Below are 25,624 nucleotides of genomic sequence, written 5' to 3' on the forward strand. Positions count from 1 at the left end.
AGCAAACTCAGGGTAAAAGACACTCCAAATTCACCACTCCCTTGCCCCCGGAAGCTGATGCAGGCTGCATCATGTTGAGTCATGGTGCTGGCCATCACATAATCCCACTTGTCCACACGGTGCTTCAGGTACAGCAGGGGACCACAGCATGGCTCTCGAAGGTAATGTCTGAACTAGTTTACAGACCCAGCCTTTCATGACAGCAAGACCCAGAGGGAAAAGCATTCACAATCCTCTGCAAATAGGGTGGCAAAAATAGGACAATTTTTTTAAGGCCTCTAATATTACTCTAAGGACGCATTTTAGCATAGGTCGATTTTCCCCTTGTTATATGACTGTAAGGAACATAACAAGACCATGATAGCCCAGGTAATCTACAACTCACAATAAGTCACCAACATGCTTTAAATTGAGTCACTGTTCTAATAACTTCCCTTAATGGATAATAGAAAATATCATCACTGAAGGAGACATTGCAACCTATTAATCTCTCCCCGACACTAGAGTAACTTCTGGTCTTGCTATACTTTGGAACATAAATTACTTGGAAAACATGCTTTCAAGGCACATTTGCTGACAAAAATGATAGCAACAATAAATAGAACGTGCACTGGGTTAATTAAACATGCTCTTGTATGGATATATGGATGGACATGATTGCCCCCCAATCCACGCAAGGCGATCCATGAGCCGAAACAGGTTTCCGCAAATGAATCAATTTGACTATCAGCATTAAACTCTGCTGCAGCACAGGAAAGATATGCATTCAGCACCTGGGAGATTGCACCTCTCCTGCAAATACTAAAGACACTATTAGTGCTCTCAACTCTGAGTCTGCCATACTATTTAGCAAGTCTTTCATATTGTAGGATGCCAACTATTGGAATAAAAGGTTTGGGATGGGGTGAGACTGGATGAAAATCCCTGGATAAAAGCTGTCACATGGATGAAATCTGAAACATACATACTCAGCCTTCAATTTCATCCATGTGACATTTATCCATATATTTCCATCCAGTCCCACCCCCCACCCAGCATCACTCATAGCTCCCCCTCTTGCAGGTAAGAGCTCCCAGATCAGATCTAGGCATTTGCCTGAACAACAACCTACTTTGCCATGCGCTTGGCTCCCCACAGACAACTATGAAATATTTGATTTTTACATCCACTTTTCACAAACTGGTTAGAGTATATTTCTGAAGTTTCTATCCACGTGGGATATTTTACAAATAGACTAGTCTGCCAAGGAACCTCTGAGCAATGCAGCAGAAGATTTCACAAGTCTGAGTATCACCACCAGTTTCACGTGGGCTTGTTAGGCCTTGCAATACCCTATGAGAACTCAATGGGTACCTTATAAACATCCATCACTCAGCTCTTGCATATTGCAAGGGAAGAATAGTCCTGATGGGACAGCTATCTCTCAGGGAAGCTTGGCCACCATTCCTAATCTCATTAAACACATTCTGATAAGCTCTGAGGAATCCCAGTTCCCCAATTTGAAAAACCATTACCCTAATTCAAAGGCACATTAATTCTCATTCAGGAAAAAATATAAGTTCTAAGTGTCTTGGAGGACCTAGGCACATAGTTGGTACTAACTATGGGAGCATCAGAGTAACATTTCCATTAATGTTGCATGCTCTGTGAACACAAGCTCCCTTCGTGAATGAAATGAACATTCTGCTCACACAAAGGATCCTTAGGCAAGCAGAAGCATCTCTCTGTTTGCTGAAGGAGCTTGAATCCATGGAATGCACTCCTATTCATGCAAATGTTACTCTGGATGCTACCCTAGATGTTTAGTAGTAGTGACTCACCAGTCCAATGAAAAACTCAATTTAGATGCATGCATGCATGGGTACCACACCCTCTCTCAACCACCTAAATGAAAACTTTACAATTTTAGCTTCGCAAGTGAATTCATTTCCCCCTCTCATGGTTAATGATTTTCTCATAAAATATTCCAATTTCTTACAAATTGCACTCATAAAAATTAAACCCTGCTGTTTTCCCCCCTACTTGTAGAGTGGTGCTTCTTCACTGATGTGTTAAATTAAAACCCCAGGCACCAAGAAAGAAGAATAGAAGTCTATTGAGAGAAAGGCTCTAGCAAGTTTTAAAGGATTCTCAGGTGTTATCTAAACCGTTGAACCCCTCTCCCCGCCCGCCCCGGCCACCTCGCTCACATTACGACAATCTGCTTTCCATCCATGACACTAGCAATATCTTAACACGGACCATCACCCACTTTTGCTTAGTGATGGCACTTTTTGCAATCACTTCAGGGAACTAAAATCCACTTGCATCATTGCAAAAGGCAGTGTAATTCAATATGAGAAACAATGTAAAACAGGGAATGTAAGACGCGGGTAGGATCTGGCACCCTTCCAAAGCCCTCCCCTGTGTGAACGGCGTTTACTGTTCAATGGGGAGCTTCCGCACAACACCTCCATGTGCCCCCATTCTTTGCCGCGTCCAGCCACTTCTGGCTTCCAGCACCCGAGTAGGCTTCATGCCCAGATGTGGCAAGGAATGGGGATGCACAGAGACACTTTGCAGAGGCTCCCTGGCAGAAGAGTAAGCACCGTCTGTGACGAGGAAGCCTTTGCCAGCGCACAGCAGTATTCACTCTGGGAACCAGTAATGTAAAAAAAAAAGGCAAGTGCACACCTGAATCCATTGTGAGATCTTTTTATCAATTTTAAAATAAAAATTCACCCACTATTTGCAGACTTCTGTATAGAATTGATCATGTTTGAACAGAGCAGAAGAGCCACTCAAAAGGCTAATAAGGACTATATATGTACTAATTTCAGAGCCCTGACTGCTTTCAAGTACTATGCCTGCCCACACCATGTCATGCAATGACATCACTCAGGAGTGTGAATGAAGCTGTAAGCAAGACAGGAACAGCGTGGTCTAGCTGCGAAAGTGTACAACCAATTTCTCCCTGCATTCCATTATCCTACACACATGGTTCAAGGCCAAAGGTCTGATGATTAATAAAAACAGAGCATCTTGGGCACCATTTTAAAAAGTATGTTCATTTATCATATGAATACCAAATGGCATACACTCTTGAGTTTATTGACATATTGCTTTGAGATCAGGATGGATGGTAGCAGAGCAACACTCTTATTAAACCAGCTGCCACTGGCTCTACAACTAATCCACAAATTAGGATGTTGAGCAGCCTGAGTTGAAGTTCATAGGGGTACCGCAACCTATGTCAAAAAATTTCCTTGTTCAAGGAGACAAATTTGTTTGCCAACATAGTCTTTAAACTCAAATGCATGAATTGCCAAATGTCCAAACCAGATTTATGAGCACTGACAAATCACTGTCCCAAATTGGGAGGTGGGTGCGACTGATACAGAACAATCTTGACAAGACTCACACAAGAACAGTCTGAAAAAGTTGACTTGGAAGGAACATAAATCCTTGAGCCTGAAGATCTAGTAATGGGAGATATGATGCTTTAACAATCTCTCATATTTTTTCTCAGAAAATCGATGGTGTAAATACAGCGATTCAATGGCTACAGGGAGGCTTTTATGTACAGGTTGTGTCTGATCATCCGCAGATTTTTCATCTGCGGATTTGGTTCAACATGGGTCCACTGACCCATGTTGAGCCCCAATCAAGGGCAATCTGTAGCCCTCTAAACATGAGCAGAGCAGAGCTCTGGTCATATCCAGGGGGCATTCAGAGGGCTGGGAAGGCTGAACGCAGCCTCCACGGCCCTCAGAATAGCTTCTAAAGGCCTTATAAGGCCTTCGGAAGGCTGCAGTCGTTCAAAAAGCTAGATTCCTTAGACATTTATTACAGTGAGAAATTCAGAAATGGTGAACAAGCTGCCACCGAAACAGCACATTTGCCAGTAGTAACAGGGAGATAACAGCAAAACAGCACATTTGCCAGTGACTTTCACTATTGATTCTAGAGTACACATTCCATGGACAAGGGGCTACATAAGCCATGTCTCACTTCTTTCAGTGGTCAGGAACTATTTGTTGTAAGGGCACCTTTTCCCCAGATGTTATGATAGCCTACAGAAGGCTATCTAAATGAAGACTTCTAAATGAGGTTCCACTGGGGGGTTCTCAGAAGCATGGGTGTAACTGGCAGAGGATCCAGGGGGCACATGGTCCTGGATGCCAGGTGCTTGGGGAAGCATTCTCCCCACCACCACCACCACACCGGCTGTCTCCTCCCTTCTGGAGGCCAAAAATTGTCACTTATGGTTTTTGGCTGAAAACCAAACATGATAATTCCCAGCCTCCAGAAGGACTTCTGAGGACCGGGAAAGCCATGTGCAGCCTCCCAGGTTCAAAGAAGGCCTCAGAGGGTGTTAGGCAGCAGGTGTAGAAGGCAGCACCTCCAGGTGGGGGTGGCACTGTAGTGAGGAACACCACTGCTCAGAAGTTATACTGAAACGATTGAGAGTTGCATATAAGCAACATTAATACTGGCACCCTTTCCTTTCATGACAATGTGACTTGTGCAGAAGACATTCCTGCTCAGGTGTGCCCATGGTCGTCAAGGAAACATGAATGATGGGACAAGACATTTCTCACCAGAATTCACCAATGTGAGCACAGACATAAAGGTTGAAATGCACAGCCAGGTGCAAAATATTTCTGGCACTGAGTGATCTTAATCAGGTTTTGTTGTTGCTTTAAGACTTTTTTTAATAGATCAGTTAAATAAAGCAGCTCACCAGTGATCAGTGGGATTAAAGATTTTGATTCCAGCCATCTATATCTGCATGCTTCACAAAGGGTGTCAGCAACTCTTATTAGGCTGCCATTGCTTAAAAGCGATGACACATTATGTAATAGATTCAGAGGAAGACCTGAAAAACTGCCATAATTCTGCCACCATGAAAGAAAGTGGAAACAGGAAGCCACTGAAGAAAGGGAAGCCTTGTTATAAATGAATGCTGCCCATACTGTACACACAAAACAGCGTTATCAGCAAAGTGCATGGCCTGTGACATCAGATATATGTGGATCCTTTCAGCCACTTATGAATGATTACACTCCCAGAGCAAAGCTGAGATCTTAGGTGTCAAAGGCTGCCTGACAAACCATCATTTGTGTACTACACATTATTCAGAATTAGGTGGTACAGTGAGCCAGTGGGGTTCCCAGGCTGTACCACTTCATAGTGCAGGTGGGCAGTCATATTTCCGAATGATTGCTCATGCAGAAAGCTCCCTGCATGCAGTAAACCATGGCAGAGAGCTATGGTAACCCTTTCAGCCTATTGTGCTAATCTTCAACATGCAAGAGGAGTTCTTAAATGTGGAGGCACCTTCATAAACGCAATCTTCCACTTGTACACTGGAACCAAGCAGCCCAAGGACTCTGCCAACTCACTCATACCCCATTCTGCATAGTGTGTCTAACTGCCACTTATACAATATTATTACTAATACTTGATATAAATAGTGCTGACGTTCATTTATATCTAGCTTGGCATACAAATTTGTACAACGTGTAGAGCTCAGCTCCATGACAAACAGAATGCCAATTCCCCAAGTTCTCCTCGGGCTTGGAACATTAAATGAGATTCTGTGCTTCTGCAGTCAGCATTCAGCAGACTAAGCTCCTGAAGTCAGCTATTTTGTAGGTGCATGTACAGAAGTTCTTTAAAGGTAACCACCTAGCCTCTATGAAATTTTTGCTGTGAATTACATAACCAGGCCACTTGGATCATCTTCAGCTGTCACACTTATTATAGATATAAACCACAATGAAATGGAAGGTTCAGTCAATGTTTTCTTTTCTGCAATATACAGTGCAGGAAAGTCTAGCAGTATCACATTCCAGAGTAACTGAAGGAAAGGAATGGAGAATCTGAGCCCTTTGGGGACAGGGAACCATTTTATTTATTTTGTATAGCAATGGAAACTGCTTTGTAAACTACTTTTTGTTGAAAAAAAGTATATAACTATTCTTAACACTAATACACGGATATCATGCCTGAACAGTAGCGATGGTATCCTTCTCCCTTGTTCTCTGCTACACTTTTTTACTAGGTGAACTGAGATTAGACTGGGAAAACTGACAGCTTTCGCTGCCACCATCCAAAACTTGGAAGCTCAGACAGATAGAGGCTACTTCAGGAAAGCCTCTCTTCCAAGTTAAGAGAGATCCCCTAAATATGGGGTGTGCGCGTGTTTCTTTAAAACTAGCCAATATCAGAACACAATGACCTAAGAAGTGTGGCAAACCCTCTTCCTCCTATGTAAAATCAGGCCAAGTTGGTAAAGCAATGAAAATACAAGTGGTTAATTAAAAGGCTTGGGAAACAAAACAATGGATGGAAAAGGGCAAGGGGTGAAAGTATGACACTGATCACTTGGCAAAAAGAGAAGCGGGGATTTGCAAGGAGCATAAAAAACATGCTGAAAATAAAAAAATACAGTGAGTGACTATATCTCTTGCAAAGCAATTGCTGTTTTCAACAGCAGACCAGGCATCCTTGTGCATAACCTTAAAAAACTTAGGGTTGCTATCATAGGCTTACCCAATCACATGGTTTGCAACCAATCTGGGCCCTCTGACCTGGTCAGGTGAGCTTTAATGCCCAAGTAGTTGGCACATGCCAATCCTAGCAGGTAAGCCTATTAGGAATCTAGTGATTGCCAGAAAAATGAGAAGTCAGCAAATCAACAAAATAGCCCATTTACTTGGTCATGTGGACTTTCTGCCTTGGTGCCAATTTCAAAGAGTTCCAGGAAAAGTATCCCAGAACAATGACTATCATAGTCGGGTTTCTCAGTAGCCTTCATAAGAGTCTGGGCATCACAAAAATCTTTGGGGAGATTAGAAGGGTCCACTCTAGATTGAAAAATAGGTTAAAAAATAGGGGACAAGTCAGGAATTGGCTTTTCAAATCTATTCTTGCTTTAGGAATTCAGTTGCTGCCTAACCAAAAAACCCCACAAGCACTGTCATGTCTTATTTCTTTCCCTCCTTCGGTATCATGAATATACTAATTCAAAGCATGACTCATAAAAGCATCATGCAGGAGCCTTCCCTTTCCTTTACACTGCAAGCACTAGCTCAAGCAGCCGAGTTGCAACAAATCCAGAAGCCAGATACTGTTCAACAAAGCCATACAAAGAAGCACTGTCCTGTTCCTAGCCAGATTGGTTCTGAAATTTCAGAGCATTTGCTAAACCTCTTAACCAGGAACACAGCAATGCTGGCAGCAGGTGTGCTCAGAGCTGACTGTTTCAGCCAGCACACACCTGCTTGAGCTAGCACACACAGGAGGGAAAGAAAGGGTCCCATATTTGTGGATCACACCCTTTACCCGAAATTCTCCACCTACCTACAAAGGAGTACTGTACATTCCACTGAATCGATAACTGCTATAACCAAAGCATCGTCTGAAAGATTTCATCCTAAATACCTAATTCCATTCTTCCCCGTTTACATATAATCTTAAAAATATTTGCATACAGATGTTTATGCACACACACTTTTAGGAAAAACCAATTTTTCTGGAAAGTGTTTTTCTCCCTTTCACATTTCCAGCATTAAACAGGGAATACAAAACATAAATCCTTCTAGAAGGGAAACTAGAGTGAATACTCTCCACCCCAAATAAAGTATAAAGAAGAATATGCTGAACATGAACACTTACTGTTGCCAATATCTTTTACTTAATAAGTATTTGGATCAGACCTCACACAATCTACCCTGTAATTATAATCCATTCCACAGACTGAAGGTAAATCAGTGTTAAGTGTCCAAGCTATTCAAGCATAGACATAAGACACTAGAAAGATAACTACTGAGCAGTCTCTTTTTCTCATTTACTGAGATGATTTTAATAACTGTGTGTTAAAATACATCACTGCCTTCCAAGGACAATGATTCTAGTGCATTATTTATTGTATTAGCTGTGGTGGTTTCTGTGTTCCATTTACACCTAAGAATGTACTTCACCAAGCTTGATGCTTAGAAAAAATAGACCCCAAGTATTATTTTTTGAGTGAACAGAATTTCTGTCATTTGAATGCAGTCTGTACACTGGATGGTTTAATGAAAAGACAAAACAATGATAAATAGTGAGAAAAAACTACACCGCAGTTACACACATACACACCCCTGCATACCATAATTAATATAATCTCACTAATATCAAGAATAATAAATAGCCAAACCAAACTGCCCAAGTCCTACATTTTTAAAATTATGTTCTAATTAATGTTGCCAAAGTACAACAGAGTCTTTCCGTATGCCCTTAAACGTAGGCTCTTCCATCTCTATAGTCTCCGATTACACAGGCCAACACACATTTTGCTTCCTTAAACGTTACACCAATTCCTGGGTATATCTGGGGTGCTGATTCCAAAAATGGCATCCGTTTTGCCCTATCACGTCTAGTTTTGGAGACACGGCATAGCCTCTTTAGTGTATGGTTCAAGCAGCTTCCTCATGAGGAAGCCTACACCATGGCTTCCTCATGAGGAAGCTGCTTGAACCATTCACTAATGAGGCTATGCCGCGTCTCCAAAATTAGACGTGATAGGGCAAAATGGATGCCATTTTTTGAATCGGCACCCCAAATTCATATCAAACCACCATAAAGTTTGGGAAAAACTTTTCTGACCCTCAATTTTGTACGCCTGTGTTATCACTCCTAGGTGCTTACCCTCCCTTGGTTATCCCTCAGTAACTATCTCTGTGGATAGACATGAGCCTTCTTTGGATGACTTCTCCATCTGCACAATAAAATCACAAGTAGATTTCAAACACATGCTTCCTCCTCACCCCCCAGTTTTTCTTTCCTACATACAGCCTGAATCAGGAAATGAACACAGCCAAGATGTGCTCCAAACAGGTAACCTGATGCTGACAGTTCATTCCAGTCTGGAGTATGGCATCTCTCCCCCCCCCCCCAACCATTCTATGTTTCTTTTTGAACAGGGAACACAATGACTATCTAGCATCAACTATCTACTGCTAGAAACAGGTGAAAGTTAAAATGCAGACTTGCCCACCCTACTACTGAATGGCACTTTAGTGGTAAGAACAGGGACTAGCTCTAAAAGAGAAAATTTCTATGGGGAAGGACTGTGACAACTGGAAAGGTTCCTCATCAAGTGACCAGTTTGACTGGTTACCCATATAAGCAAACGTGTGTAGACCTATTTATAAAAAAGCATGAGGTTTCTACAAAGTATACCAGGATCTTTCCACTGTAAAATATGGAAGATTAGATACAGCTATACAGAGAGAACACTCTTTTAGTACAGTAATACTATACCTTTGTAAGGCCAAGGATGTAAAAGGTAGTTTTAAGTAAATTATCTTACTGTACTTCCTCCTATACACCCTCTTTAATTTTCAGCCACTATCTGTTAAAAGCACTTACTTCCCATCTTAACAGAGAGATGACCTTTAGAATGTGACGACTATATTTTTCAGAGCTAAACATGAGCAGTGGCAACATCCCAATATACCTCAATTTGGATCTAGAGAGCTTATTTCTCCAGGAGTATGTAGGATAATAATACAGCCTACACTGTCTTGACTGGAGGCTGACAAGACAGGTCGGTTGACTGGGATCCAAATACCTTATGCTCAGAAACAGCAAGGAGGCTGTCAATTTTTTGTTGAAAAGAAGGAAAAACATCCATTTACCTTCTTTGAAGTTAACATTCTTCTGTCTCACCAGCTCTCTGAAGTTTTCTGCAGGATTAACACTTCCAACCTACAAAATAATTCAGCAAGGCTTACAGTGCCGGTCTCGCACCTGTTTCCTCTTACCCCATCTTACTGAAAGCAGTTAGAACCTGATTTTTTTTTTTGTCTTATGAAATCAAATAGCTCTTTGGATACGCATTAACCAGAAATACCTTGATCAAAACTAGATACGACAGGAACATCTCTATAAAATGAACTGTACTGTACCGTTCTCCCATTAGCTGGTGACCTTCTCCAACAAGATGGATCAAATAACTTATTCACGTTGCTTTCCTAGTACTGCTTGGGAACCTCCCAATAGCACAGACTACTAATTTATAATGACACATGCTTAATTGGAATAATTCTTAGATATGGGCATAGAACAGCTGGAACTGGACCTCCAACTGGCACTTGCATAAAAAAGCAAACATTCTGATGACTTCACTGCCCATCTTAAGACCACTCAGGCATTCCAAAATGTAAGCTATGAGAGAGCAAATAAGAGCTGAGGACCATGCATGGCTTCTAGAGGTCAAAGGAAAGCCTACATTTAACTGCACAAATTGATGAAATACAGTAACTGGAAGGGGGAAAATCTTTATTTTTTCTAGTATAGCCAACCATTTCCAAAGTCAACACCACCTTTGCTGAATCCATTAGATAACTTACCACAGGAAGACAAATAAGGCATCAAAATCTCGTAAAGCAGAGTACACAGAGACTTGCCAGTTTAAGCCGCAGATCAACACGAAGAGAGAAGACAAACCCAAGACTTCAGAATTTGAAACTTCATTGTTTCACTACAATAGTTCAGCCTTCAGTATATTAAAATGAGATCTCCCTAGCCGTTGGATCAGATGCCAAGATGTTATGGAGTCTTTATAAACATTGCATTTGCTCGAAACTTTAATGAAGAATGTCCACACACTAGGACTAAGGAGGTGCAGAAAAGGCAACAGTATTATAGCTCTATCATGGACACCAATCTAATCAAGTAACCTTTGCCAAAAAATACTTACTGCAGTAACCTTGCCTTCAGCAAGTCTTGCAGTGCTGAAGTCACCATCATCATCTTCTGTTTTTGCCTTTTTAGTACTGGGCTCATCTTCATTACTAGTAGACAAAAAAGAGCTATCAATCTGAAAGGAATTTTAGGAATAATTAACATTTAAGTTACTCAGTGTGCAATCCTAACCCGCTTTCCAGCACCGACATAAGGGCAATGTAGCTCCGAGGTAAGGGAACAACCATTCCCTTACTTTGAGGAGGCCTGCATGAGTGCCACCCAATTGCAGGATTCAGCACGCGTTCTATTGACATAGCTGTGCTAGGGCTGGAAAGCTGGTTAGGATTTGGGCCTCAGCTGTCTTTTAAACTCCTGACAAATTACACCTTGTTTAGCCAGCAGGGAGGAGCAGCAGCAGAGATTAAGGGATCAAATCCAGAGTCCAGAGCGACAGGATGCCCACCAAGGCTGTGATTTTGGCCAGAGATTTCTTTCCCTTCATAGTGAAAAATCAAATACTCTCATCCCTATAGCTGGAAGATATGACAGCTTGCTTTTCAATTTTTTTTAAAAAAAAAACGTTTTCGTGATATTTTGCATTCCTATCAGATTCCTTTTAGTGATTAAACTGACAGGAGAGATAATGGAAATTTAAAGTTTAAGAAAGAAATCTATTTACTCTTCTAATGTAATTTGCTAGTACCTGTCTTGAAACTGATAGCTATTAATTATCTGTGTACATAGAAGAACTGTCTATCTCCTCAATCACCATATGTAAGAGCTTGATGAACTTCAGCTTACAGCTGTCTGTACTCACTAGACAAACCCCAATTAAGTATGCAAGAACTCTCTCACTGGGTGACCTTATACCACATCTGAAAGAACTTTCAAAAGTCTAATTTTTAAACAAGATGTACTTTTAGTGTCATCATCTAAATCTTCTCCCAACATACAGCATATTGCAAAGACTCCAGTAAGACTTAAACCGTGGCCTGGTTCACATGTTACTGCAGAAGCATGCAGAAGTTGATTCAGGACATCAAGATAGATGGAAGAACCACGTTGGCAAGGAGATTGCATAGTTACATCCCATGGATTCCCATTCCTTCATGTGAGAAGGAACCATGGTACAATCATCATCCTGGCTGCACAGCTCTTGCACTTTCCAAGTTTAAATAGCTCATACCTGAATGTCAGCAAATACTTGAAAAGGTACAAACAGCCTATGCAGTACCACCATCAAAAGCTGCCTGCAGTATTCTGCACCAACTAAAGGTTCCTCACCACTTGCCAATAATCAATGAGGCTGCCCAATCCTGATGTCCCATATAGCAACTTGCATATCTGGAAATTCTGATGTACACTTTGTGCAGAAAGATTATGCCAACATGAAAGACTAGATCCAACAAAAAAAACACTACCTCCTTCTCCTCACATAGGTAACTCAAAGCCCTCTGGCCAACACAACAACCTAAGATTCCAGGTGCAACAGAATCCCAAGCAGCCTAGGGAAACGAGCCTCTACGGCCCAAGGTAGTTGAATCTTACAAACAGCTAAAGAATGGTTTTCATGATCCCTGTCTCAACTTACTTGTCTTTGAAGATGTGCTGCGCTGTCCTCTGCTCTTTTATTTTGCCAGCATCCTTCAAGGGGAAAAGTGCTTTTAATTTTTCAAGTGGAACCTGGCATTTCTCTGTCACTTCTTGGGGTGCCCCCAACATGTCTAAGATGTGTTTTTCAACAGGGGGTAGAGGTGCATCAGGATGAAAAGCCTTATGCTGCAGGCACTACCAGGAGAATACAAGCAATTTTGAATTAGTAAGCATATATGGTAATGTAACACATCTGGCTAACTTTTGCTCCTAACATGCAAAATGCTTTCCACAAAAGCAGTGTGGAGATCTGAAGTAGAGCAGTTCCAATACTTCTTGACATGAAAGAAGGATGGTCAGACTGTGAAAATTACAAGGGAAGGCTTGAGGTTAAAATAACAAGATGCTCATTGATGTACTCCTAAAAGAGATTTGCATGACTGCAGGAATTTTAAAACTCTAAAATACTGGAATGACAATCCTGAATTTCACTTTTCACAACTATGACTATTTCCAATATACAAAACCAAATATGCTCCACGGAAAGCCAAAAGCCAGATGATAAAGCCTCTTCGCTTAACCTCAGGTTTACCTGTCAAAATACCCAGCTTCTCCATAGCAATTTTCGAGATGCAGTCCAACACATTCAGTATTAAAATACCGCATTATTTTATGCTGCCCACACATTTTCTGTGAGACTGCAGTAAATAAATGATGAGGGGTCATGTACTGGTTTTCCCACATTGAACCACGTAGATGGAGGGTGACGCATTGTGGGGGAAACGTTACATAATTTAAGGGAGCTGCTACATTGTTTGCTCTGTAATACCACAAAACCTCTGAATATGGCACATGGTCCCCAACCCACGTAGCTAGTTTGCAAAGAGCCAGACTGGGCTGGCAGAAAACATCTTGCTCTAATTCTGATGAGGCATACGAGGTTACAGAATTTTTCAATTTAACAACAATAGTTAAGTGAAAGCTGTCCTCACATCCAAGCAGTGGACCGAATTTTACCACATGACATTTTCTAGAAAGCAGTTCTTTGCCGTTGAACTGGGAAAATTGAGAATATGAAGAAAGAGCAAATACTCAAAGAGCAAATACTCAAAGAGCAGTGGTAAGATTATCAACTTACCTGGAACAATCTTTGGAACTGAGGGTTTGGAAATTTGCTATTTTTAAATATATCTTCGACTGTCTCTTCTCTCTCATCTTCATAAACCAAACTCATGGAATCAATCAGTGAATCAACAGCACGCAACTGATCCTCTAGGCCATCAAAAATAGATAAAAATTTTTAAATATACTTTCAGAGAACAGAATACCTTCAAATGCAGAGAAACCAACTGTCTCCTACTTCACAGTTTCAACTAGCAAAGTGCCTATCACTGTACTGTGCTACATTTGCTTTTGCCAATATTAGTCAGTGGAAGCAGTTTGCATCTGAGGAAAAAAGTACATATGCATCCAGTCAGGAACACCACTGAGCAAGTCACCTCCATTTTCCTAGGCCCTGGTGTGTTTAATGACTTGTTCCACTCTATTTTTTTTTTTTTTGCCTATTTCTCCCTATTTTTTGTTACTTCCAGTTCCCCAGAGGCTTCTTGCTGGCTCAGCATCCTAAAAACTGCTACGACATCCTCCCGCAGCAGCCCCCGTTGTTTGAAATGTCATTTCCAAACAATAATGTGACTGGATGTCTATTGGTTCTTCTCTATATCTGGGCTTTACCCAGAGACAGTAGCTCCTAGCCAACCCTCCTACTGAGACTGGCACATGCTGCTTGACTGGGCAGCCAAATCCACCTCTACTTGAACTTAACCTAGGTTTGACAATGTAATGAAGTTACATGATTGGAGACAAAGAGCCCACCTGGCCACTTCCCAGCCCTTCCCAAGATATACAGGCTTTCCTGCCCAAATGGTATGCACCCACCAATTCCAGCAGGAGGTTTAGCTAGTCCAGGCATAAATAAGGACAAACACTGCGGCAGGAACATGTCCAACACGTTCAAGCTGCTTAACCAACATAGAAGTTTCTGCAGGGTTAAACATGTCCAAAAGATAATGGGGGAAAAAACAGGGCATTAATAATATTTGCTCTTTTCACACAAGTAGAGATGTATTGAGGATTTGTATGTTTTGTCCTTAAGTAGCTACTCAGCTCCGTCTGCTGGGCAATACTATCTTTCGTATCCATCAAGCCAACTGCAGAAACTTTTCACCTGCCCACTTTTGTACCTCTCCCTACCCTTTCCCCACTTTGTTCAATTCCTTTTTCAATGGGGCTTTTAATAAGCTGCACCGGGTCACACTATGGTCTGCTAAAGCTGCTATACTTCTTGGGACAGTAACCAGTACCAGGTACTTCAAAAATGTAGGAACCATGTGCCTGAGAGCACAGACATACATAGACAAATGCTAGATGCTCGCAACATAACCTTCATTTACTCTAGACCAGCGTTCCTCAAACTGTGGGTCGGGACCCACTATGTGGGTCACAAGTCAATTTCAGGTAGGTCCCCATTCATTTCAATATTTTATTTTTAATCTATTAGACTTGATGCTACCATGGGATGTGACTGCATTTGGGAAAATGTTACAGACCTGTACTTTTAACAAGCTACTATGTCTATTCTTTTAACAATGATAGTGAATGGGACTTACTCCTGGATAAGTGTGGGTAGGATTGCAGCCTAGGATGGTTAAAAAATTTTCTGCTTGATGATGTCACTTCTGGTCATGACATGAGGCATCTGGGGAGAGAGGTGGCTGTAGCTTCACTGCTCTGCGCTGCTCAGCTGCACATGCTGCCTGCTGACTTGCTGCTTTTCTGCAGCTGTAAGGTGGGTGCGGCAGCATGAGGTGGGGAGGGCTGTGAAACAGGGTGGGGAGAGGTGGGAGAGAAGGCTGGCTGGGTAGCGGCAGAGGTGCTGCATCTCATCAGCACAGGGCAAGCTCCTGGCAGGCTTCAAACTGGGAAGGAAGAGTAAGTACAAGCAGCTCAGCGCTTTCCGATGCTTGGGAAGGAAGGAGCCAGTCTGCTCTTAGTGGGGGGGGGGGTGTCCAAATGCCCCCAGCCTGCATTCCTCCATCTTGCCTGGGGGGAACAGGGGTGGCATCTGCATGTTGGGGTGTATGTGTGTGAGCATGCCCCCATCTGCTCTGGGGGTGAGTTGTAATCTTGCTCGGTGTGGCTGCAATCCTTTCCACACTTTCCTGGGAGGAAGCCCATTTGACTCAAATGGGACTTACTTCTGAGTAGACCTACATAGGCTTGAGGTCTGTGTCAGCTTTACCAAGGATCTTCACCTTTCTCATTTTCCTCCCCCTTCAAAAAAGAAAAAAAGCCACTCTTGATGGCTTTGTCTCCAAAAATTGATTAAAAATAAAACACCCATTCCTTTTCAGCCACCCCCCTTTTTTCTCCTGCCTCCATTTGGGGGGGGGGGTACTCTGTTGGCTGCTATTGTAAGACAAAAGGCACAATCCTAGCTAGGTCTACTCAGAAGGAAGTTATATTGTGTTCAATGGGACTTACTCCCAGGAAAGTGAGGTTAGGATTGCAGCCAAACAGTCTCTAGGTCTCAGTTTGTATCAGTTTGCAATTAGCAGATACACACAAAACAAAGTCTTTTGTTCAATGGGGCTTACTCTCAGGTAAGTATGGTTAGGATTGCAGGAGGAATGAGTGCTGGTAGCTGTTTTTTTGTTTCTAGTGTATAATTATAACACCTTCATCCCATTTTGGGGGTAACTGAGGTGAGGTGATGTAATGGGGAGCCATGGCCAATGGCCACAAGGATCAGGGGAGCTGCAGGCTTGAAAAGTTCAAGAACTACTGGGTTAAACCATCACCAACTACAGACTAGGAACTGGATAGAGAAGGAAGAAATTAGGACTGATAATTCACACCTCACACACACACATAGCACTACTAATTCAAGAAAAGACTACGCAAAAATTTTATTAGAGAGGTTTCTATTATACAGAAAAATGGAAAAGACAGTTGCAGAACTGCAAAAGGGAGAAAGAATCTATGGTCTATGCACTATGTCACAAAACCATAGTAGGCCAGCATAGATGCAGCAATGTTTAATCCTAGGTCCAGTGTTGAAGACACTAGAAGTAGCAGGGTGTGGGGTACCAGATTGTCCCCTTGCCCCAGAGTAAATTTCCCACTCCCCACTTTAAAGTTAAGCAATGTGTCAGTATCAGAGTATGAGGTGGATTAGCTAACAGGCCTAGCCTTAACAGCAAGGAACACTAGTTCTAATGTATTGTTTAACCACAGGTGAGGCAGAAAGAGGTAAATCACTCCACTAAAGGTAAGGGACTGAAGATGAGGATATGGGTGGTATCAGAGGTTGGCTAGGTCAGGCAGTGGCCAAAAGACCATGCTAATTAGAGGGCCCATCTGGCCAGGCTCACCGCTCAATCAGTGCCAGCAGTAATGCGTAATGCATCATTGAGGGCAGGCAAGTGGGGGAGGGTCTCATGGGGGTCCTGTGAGAGACTTTGCCCCAAGAGTCTCCAGAAATGTGATGCTGGCACTAGCTGTGGAATGCTTAAAAACAGTCTCCCCCAAAACCATAACATCTGGATGTACCTATAATCATTTTACAGATCAGGGTTTCAGGAAGTATAAAGGTTACACATATTACAATGAGTATTTAAGGAAGCAAATCAAATCAAAAGTACAAGCTCACCTGATGGAGTGCACTTTTTATTATTTTTCAACGATGAAAACATGTACTGCCTCAGATCTTCCATATAAGGTAGCTGAATGTATGCCAGGCACTAAAGTGGGGTGGAAGGGGGAAAGAGAAAAAAAAATCTCACATAAAAAAGTGCATCAAAGCAGCATTAAATTTATTTTTATAGAAATGTATAAATTGCCCTTCAGCACAAGGTTCCCAGGGCAGTGTACATATTAAAATAATATTAAAACAATAAAACACAATGGAATTCAATAAAGATAGCAGAGAACAGCAGCCACACAATCAGTAAAACCAAGATAGCAGATAAAACCATTTACACAATGTACAAGAATGCCTGGGTGAACAAAAAAAAGTCTTCACCTGACACCAAGAAGGCATCACCACTGGTGTCAGGTGAGACTCTCTACAGAGAGTGTTTCATTAATGTGGTACAACAGACTCTCTCATTGGTTGTCATCATCTAATTTCAAATGGTGAGGATGTACAGGAGTCTTATTTTGAACACACAATTTTGGGTAATTTCATTGACAAGGGGTGGTCCTCCAGGTACCCAGATGCCAAACATTTAGGACTTTAAAACGAACAACCAGTGCCTTTCAACAGACTGAGCTGCACAACGCATCCGAGATCAGTACATATTTCACAACAAAATTCTCTACAAAATGATTCAAAGGAATGAAGCATTACAGACACAGGCAGACAGACCCTGGCTAACAGAGCAAAGAGGCACCTTTTAAGGTACCTCTAAATACAAGGCATTTAGCAAAGGAAGAGCGTCCTTTTCACCCCAGTGTGGCATCTTTTCCAGTGGCTGTTGCTGGTGTCTCTTCTGCATCTTTTTTAGATTGTAAGCCCTTCGGTGAAAGGGAACTATTTATTGATTCATTGTGCTATGTAAGCCGCTTTGTGAACTACTTTTTATTGAAAAACAGTATGTAAATACCCCTAACAATAATTAATGTTTTCAGAACTACCCATTGGCTTGACATCCTCCTCTGTGCCTCTGCCAAGTAAGGCATGTTCCCTACAAAAGAGAGAACATGTTTCTGTTCTACTTATTGGTTTTTCACAGTAACCAATCAATTTGCTGCTTATGCTATTGTGAAAGCCTACTTCCAAATGGTGGCCATCAATCCGCTGCTCTCTACAGTCTCTCAGTCACATACTTCCTCCAGCTCACAGCATCTTAAACTATTCACTTCCCTCTTGGATATTTACACCTGTCAGTAGAACATGAAATCTTATGTCCACCCCCATTTTAGTCATTGTTTAACCAAACCAATGTTTATTGAGTACTGCTTCCCATATGGGAAATCATGAAAAATGCACGCAGCAGGAATGACACAGCAGTCTGTAGATTGTGTGAGTGAGTGAGTGAGTGAGTGAGAGAGAGAGAGAGAGAGAGAGACATTCTGAAGTTTCCTTTGTAATAATAATAATAATAATAATAATAATAACTTTATTTCTACCCCGCCTTTCTCCCCGAAGGGACTCAAGGCGGCTTACAACATAATTAAAAACAATTTAAAAACAAATAAAAACATATTAACACATACTAAAAACAGCAATCAGAGTAAAAAATAGGTAAAAAGAGCATAGAGCAGCAGCAAGTCATAAAAGAATCAGGCCTGTAAAAAATATTAAAAGATGTTAAAAAGATGTTAAAAGGCCAAGAACTCAGAAGGCCTGTTTAAACAGAAGGGTCTTCAGGCCTTGCCGAAAGGTCTCAAGAGAGGGAGCCATTCTTAAGTCAAGGGGAAGGGAGTTCCATAGCGTTGGTGCCACTACTGAGAAGGCCCTACATATGCAGTTACATATTTATTAAGAAGGGCTCTGACACTGTGCCAGATTTTAGGTACCAACTCTTAACTGCTTCATTATAATGTAGCTGTCTAGAAATGTTGTGGAAAAAGACTGACCTGAAATTCTGAATATAACACTGTATTATATGGGAGTTATGTGACCACCACCACCTCAGCTGTGAAGAGAGGACTGTAACAGACTCTGGGCCCTATCCTATTCAACTTTCCAGTACAACCTCAATGCAGCCCTGTGGAAAGGGAACAAATGTTCCCTTACCTGGAGGAGGCCTCCGTGACTGCTCCCCAAAAGCAGGTTGTGTGTGCCTTGACAGTACAGCCGCACCAGTGTTGGAAAACTGGATAGGATTTGGCCCTTTGTGGACTATATTGCCATAAAAATATTACCTCGTAATCATTCTTAATTAATGGAAAAGCTACGCCAACTTGGGGCTGAGATCTTCTATCATAGACGTAACGCACTATAGCCACCATATTCAGCTCATCCAAAGCATGAATCAGGGCAGAAAGGGCAACTGCTGCAGCCTGCCAAAGAGATGCAACATTACATAAAAGCATCATTAAAGTCCAGCACACACAGAAGATCAAAGAAATAAGGACATTTCTGTGTTGAGTTAGCACTCTAACCAAAACTCACTTTTACTTCTTCAAAAGCATAAGAAACAGTGACAGTGCAAAACCAGGTCACAGCACCAAAAAGAATTCTGAATTAGGATGCTGTCTGAGGTGAAAACCCTCACATTTCCCCTCCTTTTCTGTTCCAACATGGATTAGGGAATACTTTAGTATCACCAATGTTAGGGATGAGCAAATGATCTATTATTTAAGAATTAAGTTCCTTCATCCCAGAAGCAATCAGGTAAGCATCTAGTGAAGCTGGCATGTGCACGGATTGGTTTGGAGTAAGGTACAGTGACTGTATCTCACTCCAAACTAATGAGGTTGAATGGGGACTTCATGAAATAAAGGGCATACGAGGCTACAGCCTGATGAGGTAGGGCAGGGCAGGGCAGATTTCTGTGTGACACAGTCATATAGCTCTATAGCATTATATAGCATCATTTGCTTCTCATAGCTTTCTGCAAGTGCTTCCTTAAAACATTAACACTTAAGGAAAACAATCTATTCGGCTTGTAAGTTAGCAGTTGGTTCATCTCACCTCATCATCCTTTGCTGCAAAGACTTTCAGAACTTGGTTCCCCATGTAGTGATGTCTTGGGACCTACAAACGGATGTTTCTGGAAAGTTAGTTTTGCTTTTCTGCCAGCATCATTCTAAACTCTTTAAAGTAACTGTTACAAAGACATGCACATTCAGTTCCCTATCTAAAAGGTCAAACATGGTACTGCATTACAGTACAAAATATTCCAGCAGATTTCTCTGTAATTGCTACCATCATATAATCCATTGCCTAAACTCTCTGCACTGGCTCTGTCTCGCTTTCTGAGTTACATTTAAACACATAATCCTTACGTTGCAAATACTTTGCTTCTGGTGATTAAGATAGGATTACAACCTAAGCCTTAATGAACACAGTGGGTTTACTACCAAGTAAAATAAATACAGGTGTGCTCCCATATCCACGGATCTGGTATCCGTGGTTTCAGTTATCCGTGGATCCAGATTTCTACCACCACCACTTGGAGCTCTGTCGCCCCTATCACACTTGGTTCATTAGTACAATTCAGTACTATACTGAATTAATCATGTTCCTTAGAAGCTTACCTTGTTTCCAAATGCTCCCAGTGGCTTTAAAAGCAAGTGAGATTTTTTTCTTCTCATCGAGGCAGAAACCGCTTGGCACGCTGGGCAAGCAAGTGAGTGGGAAAACTGTTCTGCCTCCCTCACAACGTGCTCTCCAGTAACTCAGGAAAGGGAAGGAGTCTGACTATAACAATCTCATGAGAAACATCTCCAACTTGCAGATAATGTATTATTATTCTTTCATTAATCTTGTATAGTTTCCGATTCTTACCATATGTTCTTGACCTGCACTGTGGGTCTGCAGTAGTACAGAGAGGAGTACAGAGAGGAGGTGACTATCTCTAATAATCCTTACCTTTCTAATTATAAAAGCAATCTCCCCCTTTCCCATTACTCAGTAGCTCTCATCCTTTGACCGTATCACCAAGTTCAGTATACCTTCAAACAGCTAAAGCAATCTTATCCTACCTATAAATTGCACAATTGCTATGAAGCGTTCTTCATTTCAGAACAAAACTCTCAAATGACCGAGTGCCTAAGCAGAAAGGTGACATATAAATGTGGCAAGCAAACAATTGAATGGGACTTATGGTCCCATAGGACTTCCATAGGAAGGACCATAGCTTTAATTTGGATGGATCCTAACTTACAAGAGCAGAATGACGCTTGCTCAAAGGATCCTCTGCTATCTCCCTTACCTAAAGCAGCCGCCTGAACAAGGACTCCCTGGAAGGAAACAGAATGAGGTGCATGGGAAGGTTGTAAGGGGAGAAGGAAATCACTACAAAGTTAGGCACTCAGAAGAGGCTTTGGTGAGGGGTGCAGGGGAAGATCTCCTATGCAAGCTTCATTCTGCTCATGGAGATTGGTAGCCAACCGTCTATATGAAAGTCCTACACCCACAAGTTGTATGTTTTGTCAAGTGTTTTGTTGACACTGTACTTCACATCACAACCATGCTAAATGAAGCACACCCCTGAACTCACAATGGATGAATCAGGGTCACGGGTACTCCAACTTTATAAAAAAAAAAAAAAAAAGATCCAATTATGTGACGTAGTAATTCAAGTTCTGTAACAAAAGTTGAATTCCCCATTTGAAATTAATTTTGCAGATTAAGCAGATCTATGTGGGCCTCTGAGTTTGCAAAATTTATTCTGCTAATCATGGGGTAGGGGAAAAGAGCTATACAAGACACGGATCTCACCCTCTGATCACTAGAAACCTCACCCAGCTACTCTTCCAGCTTCTGACTTCATCAGATACTGCCTATACACTTCCAAACATAGCCCTGACCACATCTCAATAAAGAGGAGACCAGGTTTTCCCAGGCACAAATAGTAGGGCAAGGCCATACACACTCCAATTCCCAATTTTAAGCTATTTCTGCCCAATGTTGCATACACGCAACCGGAATCAAATGTGTACACCTGTGGGCTGGGTAGAAATGGGTTAAATAAATTGGTGCAGCTTCAATGTATTACAAAACAGGAGTAGATCCACTGCTTTCCACAATAAGCAGTGAGTTCCTTTGATACTTATTGGAACAACCTTTTCGACCGGGGATAAATGTCAAAGTAAGAGAATAGGATTAAATAACAAGCACTTTTCTGAACACAAACAATCATACCTGAGATGATCTGCTGAACCCTAATACTGCGAAACACTTTCCATCTGTCTTGTATTTCATCTGTTCCTCGTCTACTTTAGAGAAAGGAATTATATCACTCCCATAACGAAATCCTGCAAAATGAAAGAATTGCTCCCTGTGTCAGTAAAGCAGTAACCTTGGATGGACATTAAAGAGGCTGGGAGTGGCAGGGAAGGAGGAGGACAGGTTAGCCTTGCAGAAAAAAACAGAAAGGGGGACTGGAATGACAACCTTCACCTCCCAAATCAGCAGGAGCACACACCCAGAACTCAGGTAGTAGCACCCAGGCATGAGCCTCTAACCAGCCAGGATTAGTTAGCTAGTCTGAAGCAAGGGTCAGGAGTTAGGCCTGCCTCCGGCTTCTCCAGTCTGGGGTTTAACGTAAGGGAGAAACCAGCACTCTCTCGTGCATGTTCTGCTAGAACTTCCTTTCCTAAAGATCCCTTCAAGAGCGAGGGTCACATCCTCCAAGCTCAATTCAGAGCCCCATAACTAAGAATCTTTTAATCTCTGAGAGAGCTGCCGCCATCACAGTTCAAAGTAGCGGTCTCTAAAGTGCCGACTGCTGTGCACCAGGAACGCCTTCCCTGGCACGACTAAAGCTTACCATTCCAGTGCACCATGGCTCTCCATGTCCCCTGACACAGAGTGACACAACACTCTGGGCAGTTATGTCTATGGTGCAATGCCCCAGCAAGCATTGTGCCTGGATTTCTGGACAGACACGACATCTGTGTTGTATCATACCAATTGGGGGACAGGGAGAGCAAGTGGCTTCTCCCAAACCTGGATTCAGTCCGCAGGCCGGGGTTTGGAGGCAGCTGGTATAAAGCATTAAGGAACAAACGCATTGGCTTCAGAAGGCCCACTTCCTCTGAGCCCAATTCCCTATCCACACCTGTCATGTTCACAGGTTCCCACTTGTAACATTTAATAAACTTATGGAGCTTGTGCCTTCTGATAACCAGAAGAGCCCCCACTATCTGTAACAACCCACATGTGTCCCAAAGCCCTTTATAATGGTTGTCTTTAACATATATCAAATTAACCCTCTCTATTATAAATGCCACTCCTCTCCTTGGGCCCTATTTTGTTTCACCTTAATGCTTGCACCAATAATGCAAACATGAAATGTGCTCAAGAAACGAATCATGTGAACAGCACTGAATTTTTTATTTTTTTTTGCAAATTCAAATGCAACAATCTAACAAATCGGCAGGAGACTAAGAGAAGCATTCTGAGGTTTTCACAGAACAAAATGCCACATGTTTTAACATTTAACAAAATGTTAAAGATGCTCCAGTGCTCTCTGAGAAATCAGCAGTTCATCTACAAAGAAACCATTCTGTTTTTCAAGGGCACATCTTCTGTATTTTATTTATTTAAAGCACTTGCACCCTATCCTTCAGATGACAAGGCTACCTCTTTAAAAAACAAAACAACCCTCCACTACCAAAAGGGAAGCTGAATAAAGGAAATGAGAGGTGCTTAAGGAAATAACTTTGGAGAAAAATAAGCATTGCCCTCTGGCCTCAAGTAACAATCAATGCAAGTATGAAGAGGGGAGCAAGAACAGAGATCCAATATGCTGCTTTACACTAAATGGGAGGGGGTGTATGGCAGTATCCCTAATTTCTGGCCCAGTGGAGCCATACAGCAAAACTGGACTGAACTTAACCACGGAAGAAGCACAGAGTCCACCATTGTGCAACTAGTTTTGATCATACATAACAGGAGTGGATCAAACAAGTGGGTGGTCATATGTTCGCAAGCTCCCTTGCCCTATTTTTGTGAACTACATAGTTAAGTCAATACATATGACCAGGACAAGACTGAGCTGCTAAAAGTCTATGCAGACTACTGTGCTCAAGTTGAAAAAAATAAAGGGGAATGACACAGTGTTTATACTTGCCTTCGGGCCTATATCTGTACTCAGCTCTACTGACTTCTACTTTTGACCATTCAGTGCAAACCCATGGTATGCTTGCTATCTCCACACGCCTGTTACTTCATATACAACCCTATATCAGGTTCACTGAGGCAATTCAGCCCCTACGTCCACACAATTCACTAACGCAGACTCATAAACTTAAAGAAGCTTTTATTAGTCAGACAAACACACAAGATCTTTTAAAACATTCCCTCTATCTAAGGCCAGTACAAGAGGGTGTTCAATTAATAAAACATAATAAGGCAAGGCAGCCAAGAAAATACATCTAAATCTCTAAAGTTGCCTTCTTACTGTCCTGTACTCTCCATCCACTGGGTCTCCTCAACTACAGTAAGACTACTGACTGCTAAAACTGAATGACTCTGACTTCTCCTCTCTACAATGGCTCCCTAACTTAAATACTCTTCATTCCTCCTACCAACACCTGTTATCAATTCCACATTACAACCTACTATCTTACAACCTTTCTTTCCTTTCCAAAAAAGTTCCTAATCCTTCAAATCACTTACAGGTTTTACCCTGGACACTTTACATCAACGCTTCTTCCCGTTCTTACACAGAAGAGGGTAACTACATACATAACCTCTGTGCCAAGGAATTCATTTTCAAAAAAGGCAGAGAAAACATAGAAAACAAGAGTAGTAAGAGAAATTTCTAAACAACAACATGCTAATACTTTTACAAACAGTTTCCCCTGGAAAAATCTCCTCAGGGTGCCCATAGTAGAAGACATACCTTGAACAACATCCTCCTTCTGAATTTCGGTTTCATCATCATCATTCAAGCAGTAAACTGTTTCTTTTTGCACATCATCTTTTCGAAGTGTTTTGGCATCCACAACCATCCAGGATTTTTTCACTTTCTCTTCAGTAAACTTGACATCAGAATTTACAAGGAAAAATAATTTTATACATAAGGATGAGACATTAACTGCACACAGTTCTTTAGCCCCATTTCTTCAGCCACATAGGCAGCAGCAACTCAGTTTATACTGCACTGTGTCCTGGACATGTGAGACCTCCTTCTTTGTGTATCACTGATAGTGTGTAACACAAAAAAAGTGTCTGGGATTATACATGCGATCTGATTTTAGGTGCAAAACCAAGTTCTGTTTGGGCATACATTACAGCAGTCTGTGGCATTTGGGGGAATAACAGTGCCTGATATGCAGACAGATAGTCATCATGTGTATTTCTAGGGAAGCTTCACCTTTTGAATTTCTGCCTGGACACATTCCTTTCCAACTCAGGGTCAAGCTGAAAGAACAAGGCAAAATCTGACGGCATGGAGCAAAGCCAGCATAATATATGAGACTGTACACAGTCTTCACTGCTTACATGGCACAGAAATTTAAATACTGCCCTTAATTTCTAGATTTCCATGCTGTTCAGGGCACAAGTGAAAAGTGGAAGCAATACTGTCTTTAAACTGAAGATTTTTAAAAATATTCGAATATTTTTAAG

At 41.8% G+C, this 25,624-nt stretch overlaps 1 protein-coding gene across 2 annotated transcripts in view; it reads right to left on the minus strand.

Annotated features, from left to right (window-relative positions):
* Positions 1-25,624, minus strand: part of XRCC5 (X-ray repair cross complementing 5) — a 48,109-nt gene that overhangs the window by 12,062 nt on the left and 10,423 nt on the right. For both annotated transcript variants that reach the window (XM_066611687.1, XM_066611686.1), the window contains exons 8-16: positions 24,897-25,035; positions 22,190-22,302; positions 20,015-20,077; positions 19,243-19,380; positions 17,024-17,114; positions 13,451-13,584; positions 12,311-12,507; positions 10,733-10,826; positions 9,669-9,738 (exon numbers count right to left, since the gene is read on the minus strand). In XM_066611687.1, coding sequence (XP_066467784.1) covers positions 9,669-9,738; positions 10,733-10,826; positions 12,311-12,507; positions 13,451-13,584; positions 17,024-17,114; positions 19,243-19,380; positions 20,015-20,077; positions 22,190-22,302; positions 24,897-25,035 — 1,039 coding nt within the window. The remainder of the gene's footprint in view (positions 1-9,668; positions 9,739-10,732; positions 10,827-12,310; positions 12,508-13,450; positions 13,585-17,023; positions 17,115-19,242; positions 19,381-20,014; positions 20,078-22,189; positions 22,303-24,896; positions 25,036-25,624) is intronic.

This window comes from Tiliqua scincoides, chromosome 1, assembly GCF_035046505.1.
Source record: "Tiliqua scincoides isolate rTilSci1 chromosome 1, rTilSci1.hap2, whole genome shotgun sequence".
NCBI classification, from domain to species: Eukaryota; Metazoa; Chordata; class Lepidosauria; order Squamata; family Scincidae; genus Tiliqua; species Tiliqua scincoides.